Here is a 12,484-nt window from a genome sequence, read left to right as displayed (position 1 = left end):
TATTTTTATTTTTTTATTTTTTTTTTATACAGGGTTTCACTCTCACCCAGGCTGGGGTGCAGTGGCGCGATCTCGACTCACTGCAACCTTTGCCTCCTGGGCTCAAGTGATCCTCCCTCCTCAGCCTCCCAAGTAGCTGGGGCAACAGGCACATGCCACCATGCCCACACCTGGCAATTTTTTTTTTTTTTTTAGTTTTGATAAAGACAGGATTTCTCCATGTTGCCCAGGCTGGTCTCAAACTCCTGAGCTCAAGTGACTCCCCTGCCTCTGCCTCCCTAAGTGCTAGAATTACAAGCATAAGCCACCACATCCAGCCCAGGCTCGGTTATTTTGAAACCATACCAGTGTTATGAGAATAAGTATAAGACGTCTGTACCAGAAGAATGACCATCTTCCTATTTATCATGGCAAATGGTAGACATCAAATTAATATAGGAAAGAGGCCTTTAATTTAGGACACAATTCTCTTTGAAAATTATTTAAAATATTGTCCTTCTTCTGGAAGGGAAGCTGTTTACATGTGACAGTATGCAAATATTTAAACATAACTGTGGGAGGTCCGAGGGACTTAGATGACATTATTATTCCTAACTGATACCTTGGTCGAGAACACTTCATCTGGATCAGAGAGGAGTGTTACCAGATGTTAGGAAAAAGAGTCTCCTCTATGGTAAACGTTTCAAGCTATATTTCTCTGGAAAAATTTTCAGTTAATAAAAGTGATTTGTAATAGTAAAAAAATTTAAGGATCTGAGTTTTATAGTCGATTGTTTTGCTCCACCAGGCCTTTAGAATAAATTAACATTCTTGTCTTGCACAGGTACATTTGGGAAGTTCAGAAAATTTTGTTCAAATAAGTTGAACACAGACCCAAAAGTAGTGCATTACAGTGTGCAAATTTGGCTTTTTTTTTTTTTTTTTACAAAGAGGATCCTATTGAATTTTTCCCTTAAAGGATTTTTCATGAAAGTAGACCTGGATAAGAAGATTTTTAATAATTTTTTGCAGGCATTAAATCGTGCATCATTATTCTCTACGAGTAGGCCTGAGACATTGCTTGGGCCTTGAATACAATTTTCTACCGTTAGCTAGGCTTGACTTTGCCCATTGCTTGTGTGGCCTGTGATTTAGCTGGTAGCTGGTAGCTGGATCGTAATGCACATAGTTCTTAGACCTCAGAGATCTTCATAGAGTGTTCTACAAGAGTTCCTCATGAAATAACTGTATTCTTTCAGTAGTTGTCCTAATCCGTCTGCAAAACTAGAGGGATAATTTGTCCGGTGGTTTTTCTGAGTTGAGTGGAGAAGTTTTTACTATAAACATTTAGGATTTTAAAAATCAAAGGATTTGGGAGAGGCCAGAATAAAAGATCACAATAGCACAGGCAGGGATTTGTTGATTCAGTGAGGAAAGAAGACAAGCCAGTTTTCACACTTTGAGGCATGAATGGAATTTCAACATCCTCCCCACACTGCTGGTTGATAGATGATACCAACATGAAAAAAAATCAAAAGGAGTTGAAATAAATACAAAGTGTATAAGATAAGATTACAGAGTTAAAAGGAAGAAAGGATAATGCAAGTCTTAGGTAAGACCAAAGTTATTGGTGAAATCCTGAATGACAGGAGGTCCTTGGGACCTGTTCCATGAATGATTTTGTGATGGTGCAGAACCCTTGGGACAAACCCAATATTTTCATGTTTGAGTGACGGCATTACCAAGGATTCTCAACAGTACTCCTATTATCTCCCCATTTAGAAAAACTGACTTATTTGGCTGGGCGCGGTGGCTCACGCTTGTAATCCCAGCACTTTGGGAAGCCGAGGCGGGCGGATCACGAGGTCAGGAGATCCAGACCATGGTGAAACCCCGTCTCTACTAAAAATACAAAAAATTAGCCGGGCGTGGTGGCGGGCGCCTGTAATCCCAGCTACTCGGAGAGGCTGAGGCAGGAGAATGGCGTGAACCCGGGAGGCGGAGCTTGCAGTGAGCCGAGATTGCGCCACTTCACTCCAGCCTGGGTGACAGAGCGAGACTCCGTCTCAAAAGAAAAACTGACTTATTTCTGTGGTGGGATTGGAAACCCATTATAATAATTAACCCATCAACATAATTAACAAAACCTCTTGGAGTCCAGGAGGTTTTGTTAATTATTAAAAGACAGATTTTAACTTGCAATCTGTCTGTGGAGTAATTTAATAATTTAATAACAAAGTGCTATTCTATTCAAAGACTAGTATTTTTTTAAGTTGTATACAGATTCAGAAGCTCCAAATGTCCTCCAAAATACATTTGAGTGCTTCATGAAATCCTTTTTCATGTTTGTAAAACATTTGTCATTCCTGCCACATGCACAGATTTTACATTTCTGGCTTCAAAAAGTAAAAAGACTCAAAGATATGTAGTTGCCAAGTATTATTGCCTTTCACATTACATATTTTTTGCTGTTACCTTTTCAAGGATTTCAGACTTGGCATATAATAGAGCTAATTAAATTGTTTTCCCAGGAAGCAGCCAGCTAGATCACTGCCCCAGGCACATAACCTCAGCTTACTCCTTTCCTCTGCTCATTTATTCTGTATGTGAGAAGAGACTCCTCGAACAGCAAAGGTAGACGACTCAGGCCAGGCAGCTGCTGATAAATTTTAGTAACTACAGAGCCAGTGTTTCAGTCTCAATCCTGACAGCACACATCACAGAGGGGTGAGAGTGGAGGCACATCTTCCTGTATGAGTTGGCGGTGGATGACAATCTGCCAAACTAAAATAATGGAAGAGACATTGGTTGTATAAAAAAGAATCAACTGGTTGGGCGCGGTGGCTCATGTCTGTTATCCCGGCACTTCGGGAGGCTGAGGTGGGTGGGATCACCTGAAGTCAGGAGTTCGAGACCAGCCTGGCCAACAAGATGAAACCCTATCTCTACTAAAAATACAAAAATTAGCCGGGCGTGGTGGCGGGTGCCTGTAATCCCAGCTACTCAGGAGGCTGAGGTAGGAGAATTGCTGGAGTCCAGGAGGCACAGGTTGCAGTGAGCCAAGATCATGCCATTGCACTCCAGCCTGGGCAACAACAGAGAGACTCTCTCTCAAAAACAAACAAAAAAAAAAATCAACTTAGCTTAGTTCTAAGGTATTTTGTAAGATTCTAGGAATACCATTTCATTTTTCCTTGAGATTGCTTGTGTACCCAAACCAGAAAATATAACAAAAACAGAATCATGTGAAAAAATGTTTTTTTCTTAATTTCATTAATGCATCTTTACCATTAAGCAATTTTGTCAGTCTTCATAGCAAAAAAGGAAATAATATTTAATAAAAATCAACTATTTGGCAGTTACTCTACTAGTTTATTTACATGTATTACTTTTCCTTTAATAGACGTGCTTTTTTTTTCTTTTTAATAGTGAAAAAAACTAGGGCAAAAATGGTTAAATTATTTTTCCAAGTTACCAAACGGCAGACCTGAAATGTAAACTCAATTTCATTTGATTATAGAGCCCCAATTTTATTTTAAAATACTGCACGATAAAATAAGAGTTCTGTGTTAAGAAAAAGAGACCCTTTTAGGTGCAATTATTTGGGAAATAGTCAAGAAAGAGAGTAGTATATATGTATGTCTGTACCTACATACATATATGTTATTTATCTTAAACTATTCCCTGAGAAGAATTTTCAATTTTTGTTCATATAAAATTATTTATAGATTTTATTGCAGATAATCCTGTCTTACAGAAAGAGCTCAGGATTATCTCCGGGAAATAAAAAGATCCATTACAAAGAAAAGAGTGACCATATGGCCTTGTGATATTATGTGGATTGGGGCCCTGAGGAATTTATATGATGTCACTGAAAGCCAAGAGGAAGAAATTAATTTCTCTATAATATCACCTTAGAAGATAGATTGTGGATCAATTGATGCATCAGATAAATAGACAAGTGAACAAAAATGGATGTATTGATTGAGGTAGATAATTATATATAGTTAGATAAAATGATTAACTCATTACTTTCTGAAGTAAAAGCAAAGTGGTATTCTTTAGCTTCTATAACATTAAATCTCTTTAAATTCTTAATTGCATTCTGGAATAATAGCTCTTTTTTCTTTTTTTTCCCTACAGTTGGACAGTGTCACCTCCCTGATCCAAGCAGCCAAAAATTTAATGAATGCTGTAGTGCAAACAGTGAAAATGTCTTACATTGCCTCAACCAAGATCATCCGAATCCAGAGTCCTGCTGGGCCCCGGCACCCAGTTGTGATGTGGAGAATGAAGGCTCCTGCAAAAAAACCCTTGATTAAAAGAGAGAAGCCAGAGGAAACGTGTGCAGCTGTCAGACGAGGCTCAGCAAAGAAAAGAATCCATCCATTGCAAGTCATGAGTGAATTTAGAGGAAGACAAATCTACTGAAACCACTATTCTAAATATAGTGCCTATATGACAAAATCCTGGCTAACCACACTGCTTTATTTTACACTTAAGAAGGTCTATAATTTCACTACGTTTTGGTGTTTAACTCACAAATAACGTAAAATATTGGGTGCTAAATCAACATAAGCAATATATATTTGGGATCACATCATTGTCATTTCTGTATGGTCAGCACCTAATAGTTAATGAATATTTGCTTGTTGAATGAATGAAATTATCATGTGTCATTCAGCCTTTCCCATCATAGAGATTATCTACTATTCATTACCAAATAAACAGAGGACATGCAAGAGAGTCCTGTTTATCTGTAATGCTTCAAGTACACTTATCATCCTTATCTTGAATTAAAACACTAACAAGAGCTCCTAACTTGGTTTTTTAATAGAAACAAAAGACTTTAATAAAATATTTTCCCATTTAATCTCCATGCTTTCTTTATCTGATCTAATCTGGCACCTAACCTGGCAGAAATGTATGATTCCTGCCATAGCAAAAAACCACCTTTTAATCTTTAGATAGCTGTACTCATTGTCAACTTATTAGGCTAATATCCATTATAAACTAATCAAATTTGAATAGTCAGGCTACTTGCTGGATTTTGAAGGTCAACCTTGGTTATTAATGAAATGCTTTCTTAACATTGTAAAGGTTACCATGAGTACTGATGCCACATATGCACATTTTGGGTTTCCAATGTGTTAGAGAGTTCTGTACTTTTGAGTGTTAGGCCTATCTGAATACATATGTGAAAGAAGAGTTATCACCCAATGGGAAAATGAGACACCAAACTATATCCCAAAGTGAGTTATATTAATAATAACAGAAGTGTAAGTTCTGTATGACCCTATTTTTACAAACATAAAAATACATTTTTATCAGCTTGCAATTGTAATTAAAAGGAAAATGCCAGTTTGAAAAACCATTTGGTATTGAGTAAAATATAACTACATGAATTGTACCATTGAACTATGAAGCAGTTAATGGCAATGAAGCTGGAGTGATTTTAATAACATTCTTTTAAATAAAAGTCACTGGGGTCGTTTTATAACTCCAGTCACTGTGTTCATTCCTAGTTGAGTTCATAATGGACTTCATAATAGTCTTAGAGTCTAGTGTACCTCTCTCTCTCTCATTCTCTCTCTCTTTTTCTCTCCCCCGACGACCTGCCTCTCTCTGTCTTTCATAAAATGTCCTTAACAGAAACTCTTTCGAGGCCGTAAGTTTTGTTTTCATTTTTTTCTCATACATAGAATTCTGATTCACAGACTTTAAAAAACATTTTCTATTCTACATTATCATAATAATATTATATTGTAACTTTTTACTTGTAAAACATTGCCATTGATGAGAGTTGTCTCAACAATGATGTAACCTTAGATTGATGAGAAAAAACTTTACACATACAATACCAGTTGATATTAGGAGAACCAGTCTGGGTAAAAGGATGCATGAAACATATGAAAGCATAAAGACTGACAGTATGATATGTGTGAAATCTTAAGCATAAAGGTATGGGAAAAGAAGGATCTATTTAATAGGTTATTATTAATTATGCAGGAAATGCTAAATTTCTTGTAATGAATTATTTCAATCTTCCAAGTAGCTGGATTGCCTGAGCTCAGTGTAAAACTTCCTAGGACGTGAAGGCAATAAACTCCTCCCTGTTTTGCACCATAGACTGGCCTACAATAACTATTCTGAACAGAATGCACTGCCCAGAAGAAAAGGCAGTGAAGAAGGGAATTAGGGAATTCACATGACTCTGTTTTTCAGAATTATCTAGATGATTGAGGCAAATAGAGATTTCCTTTTATTGAAATGCAGCCATCATTTTCTGCTCTAAGTGTAGATGTTGCAAGAGTGACATCTGTGGTACATCCTTCTTCCAGATAGAAATATAAATTTATAATTTAGTGGGGAGAAAAATTTTCTTTTAATCACCAAACTACCAGCTGTACAGAAAACTTTTTTGAAATCACCAAACTACCAGCTGTGTTTCTTAGCTCCTAAAGCCACATTCACAAGAATCATAAGCATCTCATTTAGAAAATCTAATGTCCACTTGACCCAACATCATCTTTCCACGTGTTGGAGTTTAGAACATGCAGTATTGGACACCAAAAGAACAGAAATAACTTGAAATTATACAATTACCGAATAACCTCCATCTCTTTGATAAAAATGACTTTTTACCCAAAGTGAGATGTGAACAAGGTCTCCTCTTTAACCCAGGCAGATTTTCAGCTTAGCTCAAAGAAAACTATAATTAAACAAAACAATAAAAATTTTAACTCAGTGAATATCCTAGGAGTTAATCTGCTGTAGTAATCAATGGTGACATAAAAACAAGATGCATAGAGCTGAAAAAGGCATCTGTCCACCTGAGTGAATTCCTGTAGTAGGCGGCATTTCAAGATTTAGTTTGATTCAAAACTGCTGATAAAACAAATGCTTATATACAAGAAAAACTAGCAGCAAGATATGAATAAATCTCTCCATTATGTAGTTAAAAACTAATCAGCATGACACATTTATATTTAGGTATTTCTTCTGCAGAGGAATGCCAGAAATTTCTTAATGAGACTGATAATTTGGTGATCCACCTATGTACCTTTTGATGTCTCATCACAGAGATTAGTGCTTCTTTTGATAATACATTTGCTTGATCCTGCTAATAAGAACTCACCTTTCTTTTTAATGAGATCTATTTGTGTTAATTTACATAGGGAAAAACATTCCTTGAGAGGGAGGAGAGGGTGTTTACCACCCACAGGAGCAGTTCATCCCTGGTTACCCACCAGTATCCCTGCCAAATGTTAGACTGGAATTAGAATGAAAATTTAAAAAAAATTATGACATAATAATCCACTAAAGGGCCTTCTAATTAGAGAAATTTGAAGATTTTTATCAAATACAAAAAGTGAGAAATAGAAATCATTCCCTTTAATTTATGACAAATTAAAATTATTGGAGTAAAATGTTTCTAAGTCAGTTTCTGGATAGTTCTTGAATGAGTCAAGAAAAAACTCAAACACTAAATTTCTAAGCTAATTTGTTCATTGTTCCTTTCTGTTTATTATTTATTATATGAGTGCAAATTACAAATGTATTAGAAAAGACAATATAGTCTTCACATTCACAAGTGTGCCTTCTGGCCTTTGAAATCTTTTAACATAAGATCAATATAACATATTTGTTCCCCATAAAAATCTCTTATGTACAGGGAATAAGGGCCTCCATAGCTACACAGAGACACCCATTCTTGCAGTCTGGCATTCTTGACACCTTTAGCTTCAAAGGCAGTCGATTTTTAATTTCAAGCTAAAATTGTGAATATACAATTAAGTGCACAACTTGGGCCTTCAGACCAAATAATTAATGCTCCTCAAATTAAATAATGAGTGGCTGAAAAGCCTAATGTGTAACTACAGAGTAAGTGACTTCAACGGCTTCCTAAACCTTCACTTTGAGGGTGTTCTTCTCATTTCACCCACCTCTGGGCTAGGTATCCTCTGTTAATTGCTAACAATTTCCTACCAAAATAGTGCAATCAGGACTGCCCATCACAGCAAATTACTCCAATTAATGCCCTTTCCTCTTCTTCTGTGAACCAAAAATATCTCTCTCCTGTCTCTCATCTCTATCTCAGGTATAAATTGACTAATAAATTTTACAGAGTTTTAGTCAAAATTATGAATTTTAATTTCCAGCAACATTATTCCTTTAGTCTTTCTATTCCCCAAAACATTCTTAAATTTTGGTATCAAATGTTCATTTCTGTCCTAGAGATTGTGGTTCCCACGACTACAGATTTCTGTATAGTGGCAGTACGAGTGGAATAAGATCTGAGACTTTTCCTGGGGATATCCACCATTCTCTTGTGAACTCACTGCAGAATAGACAGCCTCTTTCAGTTTCACTGTAAGTAGTTCTTTAGGTTGGCAAAGCAGGCACCAGAATCTGAATTTGAATGAAATCTGTACTTTCTTTTGTTGGCCTATTTTCTGCCAAGACAGCCTGCCTATTGTATATTTAGGAATCAAATATTCATTTTTTCTGTTTGTAAAGTCAGAAATATTTCAGTTAAAAATAACATAATTTTATATTATTTTAATAATTCTTTTTAAGTAAAGTAGGAAATTTTCTGCCACCTGAGATGTTACTGTTTTTTGTTTATATGAAAATTCCCTTTCTTTCTTTATGACTCTTTTCCCATACTATTATGATATGTTCAGCGTTAGTATTTTCCATTTTACCGCTAAACAAATAAGCCAGGACTAATAACAATAGCAGTTTGAGAGTTTTTATTTTGGCATTTTGGTTTTAATTAGGAAAGAAAACATGGATGCTATTAAAACTAGTTGTAGTTAAAAATGTTTTGAATGAGGCTACTAACACTATCTTAGACATCTCAAAGAGAAAGCAAGAGAAGTAAAATTTTAAATACCTTTTTGACATTTTTAACCAATTCACATGAACAAGAACATATATTCTATTAAAGCAAAATAAAGAATAGTTTAAAACACTAGTCAACTTGCATGTGAATATCTCCCCCCTAACAGACAAGATAGAATCCATTTCTGGGCACTCTAAAAGAAAATAATGTTAATTGAGAGAACTATCTCCAAATGGAGCTCAATCTGACCAGAATCCCATCTGCAGGCAATAGATGGGCTGTGGGGCCCACCTTAAGTTTTATTCTGAGATGAGATGCTTCATGGCTGCTGGCTGCATTATGGCATCTAGCAGTCCCCACTGGTTTGTGGGAACAAAACACATGGATTGATATTCAATATGAGTTTGGTAAGTTGGAGAAAAATGGAGACAATACAGAGTAGTCTAAAAGGACAACAAATAAGAAGGTGCCAGAGGTAGGGAAGGGTCTGAGAGGGGTAGTTGCAGGAGCATTTAGCTTTCATAGAGGAGGGGAGAGTTTTTGGTTCTATGAAGATTAGGCAGCCCTCCTGAGGAAAATATTAAGGATAGACTGAGACACTTGTCTTGGTGGTTTGGTGAAGTCGTGTCAAAGGCAAAAGGATGAACTACACATATTTTGAGCATGATTTAGTAATATTGTTTGTAAGTTGAGAAACAGAAATTCAGCCATTCTCCTGACTGATGATAGGTGAAATTCTTCCCAATATTAGAGCCAATCTGGGTAACCATACATTCATATATTTAACAGCTATTTGTTAAACAACTATGATGTTCCAGGCACTGCTCTAGGTTCTTAGGATACACCATATAACAAAACAAATAGTGATCCTTGCCCTCACGTGCCAGCTCTGTGTTAAATGCTAACTATTATCTTATTCAATCTTCCAAATAACCCTATAGGATATATATCATTCCATAGACAAGGAAGCTGAGGGTTAAACAGGACAAGAATCTTGCTCAAAGTCTCACTGGCTTTAAAATATTAATATATATTTTATGTCATTCAAGACAGATATATAATTAGCTGAATATTCTCACCTCTATTAACCGAATGTAGAGTGTTAGGTACAAGGGAAGTAAGTTATTTACGTGATCTGAAGTAAGAGGACAACCTTTGCCAAATTACTTTTATTACCATGGAGAAGAAAGCTTCCATGAAAATCACTGTTTCAGCCCATCTTCAGTATTGGTTGGTTAATACCATTTGTTGACACCACTCTTTTCCTTTTACTGCTAACGTATGACTGTGTTTAAAATTATAGATTGCAGCAGAGTGTTGGCCAAGGATTATTGTAGTAGGATAAAGTTTCCCTGTATTTGAAATTTACCCAAACTGTAGCAAATACATCTTTCCTTCTTTATGGAGGTCACACGTGTGCATAGTATGTGCCTGAATACAGGTAAACTTCATCTTTTAAAATTACATGGCCTTTTTTAGAGTCGACTGAAGGCTAGACTCTTCTTGCCCATGTTGCTGGATAGGCTTTCAAGTCTCAGGCCTTGGAGAGTTAAATGACTTTCTGATATTTCTTATGGTGGAGCCACATAAGAAATACACACATTCCTACTTTGAGCAATGGAATGTGTATATTGGGGATCTTCACTTTTATGTATCTGGTAGTCATGATGGTGCCTATTCCCAACTGTAGGAAAGGAAAGCCCTCAAGAAGAAAAGTCCCTTTCAAAAAGGCTCAGATTTCTAACAATTATGTCTAAATGTGTCTTCCATTAAAAACATCTACAAAAGCTACTTAATATTAGCAGAGTAGTTCCTGTGTTTTCATTTCAAATGAAATATTTCCAGTTCTAAAGTTTATTTCCTTGGCATTTTCAAAAAGGATGGTTATTTTTAGTACTGGTTATTTGGTGTTGGAGGTCTGTGACACTTCTTTAAACATTTAAAGCCCCCTTTGAATAGTTGTATCAGTAGTTCAAAAGCCTGTAGATATCTTGTTTTTCTATTCTGACAGCCCAGCTTCTGCAGACTCAGGCCAACTTTAGGTATGTCACATCAGTTTCCCATCTCTGTAAACTACCTGAACCTCTCTGTGGTATTCACTGAGAGTTGAGCTTCTACTAAGGGATTTCCTTGACCTGGGCTTTTAACACCAGATTTGTAGTGGAGTGTTTATTAATAAAGCAAAGGAGTAAGTCAGAGATGCTAACCCTGCTCTCTGTTAAACAGAACTTTCCTCCTTCCTGAATATTTAAACATAAAATTAATTTTAAACTACTATAAAAATCACGTACCATTGCTTGCCAAATCTTATACCATTATAATGCTGTATTTTTACATGTTACTATACATTGTGTCCACAGGGATATAAATATGAGAATTTCAGCAACTGTCTTGCAGGGTTAAGATGTGCTATTTGTTGATTTTGCAAATTTTTCTCATGTGGTGCAGTCCTTCCAAAGAAAATTACCTTAGACCTAAATGATAGCATAATAGTTTCTCCTCCATATCCGTGACTAACAAGTCCCTGAAAACAGAAGTAGACATATGTTATGCCCAATTCAGTACCTAATAATTGAGGCTTAAAACAAATTTTTCTTGGGCAAGTTGGGTGATTAAATATGAATTAAAACTTCCAGAGAAAGATTTCCAGATGCTCCTGTTTTCCATTTTGATTATGGCTTTAGTTTCATAGCAACTTGGGGGAAAAAAATCATTTACTTTATGTGCTATTACAAGCAACAACTTTGACAGCTTAAATGTAGTGACCTCTCTGAAGGTAATATGCACATTATAATTTAGGATGAAAGCAGATTTAAACTAAGACTTTCTCAGATGAAATAAAAGTAACCAATTCATAATAGCCATGTTTATTGCAGCAATATCTTGGAAACTTAACTTTAGTGGCGTTTGAGGTGCTTCTGACCATCTTGCTTGTTCATTTCACCCTGCTCTGCAGAGACAGAATATGGTTGAATGAACTGCCCATTATATTAATGACCAGTTCAAAGCAGTTTTGTGCTTTGGCTATAGATAAAATTTGGTAAAAACACTGTAAGCCTTTCTGGTCCATATTTATCCTTAAAGTATTTTTGCCAATCAATAAAAATGAAATATTTATCCAGAAATAGAAAAAGCTCTTTCCTATGACATTGACATAGAAGCCCAAATACTCCTTGTTTGAGACCCTGCATGTCTTTCGTGTTTAACTGAATCAATGATTTTTTTTTAATTGTGGTCTTAATTGCATTATTTCACATATGTAACACTGGGTTTGTTTTGGTTATAAAGTATTATTTTACTTTATTCTAATTTCAACTCATGTCACTCTGTAGCGCATTAAGCATTTGTTCAACTGAAAATTAAAACGTGTTAAAGCAATAAAAGTGAAAAGATTGGCTATGCATTTTATGTTGATATTTGGTGGTGAATTTCTTGGGTGGGATGAAAAAAATGGAGATTAATAAATTGCTGAGTAGTCCAACCATGTGTTTCTAAGTGTCACCTTCACTCTCATTCTCTTTCAGTTTTATATATTATAATTCAGGAAGGCACTTTTCCAAACTACCGCATGCACGCAAGTAACCTGAAGCATATCTGATAGAATTAAATTCGTAGTCTAAATGAGCATTTTTGGTCTAATACAGGCACCAGTCTTGG

At 35.8% G+C, this 12,484-nt stretch overlaps 1 protein-coding gene across 5 annotated transcripts in view; it reads left to right on the top strand.

Annotated features, from left to right (window-relative positions):
• CTNNA3 (catenin alpha 3) overlaps nt 1-12,235 on the top strand; it is a 1,903,490-nt gene extending 1,891,255 nt beyond the window's left edge. For 4 of the 5 annotated variants that reach the window (XM_063637177.1, XM_063637176.1, XM_063637175.1 and 1 more), the window contains one exon: nt 4,123-4,721. In XM_063637177.1, the coding sequence (XP_063493247.1) occupies nt 4,123-4,410 (288 nt within the window). In that variant the 3' untranslated portion in view covers nt 4,411-4,721. Of the gene's footprint in view, nt 1-4,122 lie in introns of all 5 variants that reach the window. The other variant, XM_055274451.2, reaches the window with a different exon arrangement.
• The last annotated feature ends 249 nt before the right edge of the window (nt 12,236-12,484 follow it).

This window comes from Symphalangus syndactylus, chromosome 4 (assembly GCF_028878055.3).
Source record: "Symphalangus syndactylus isolate Jambi chromosome 4, NHGRI_mSymSyn1-v2.1_pri, whole genome shotgun sequence".
Taxonomy (NCBI): domain Eukaryota; kingdom Metazoa; phylum Chordata; class Mammalia; order Primates; family Hylobatidae; genus Symphalangus; species Symphalangus syndactylus.
The sequence above is the reverse complement of the archived record's forward strand: the minus strand, read 5'-3'. Positions and strand labels throughout refer to the sequence as shown.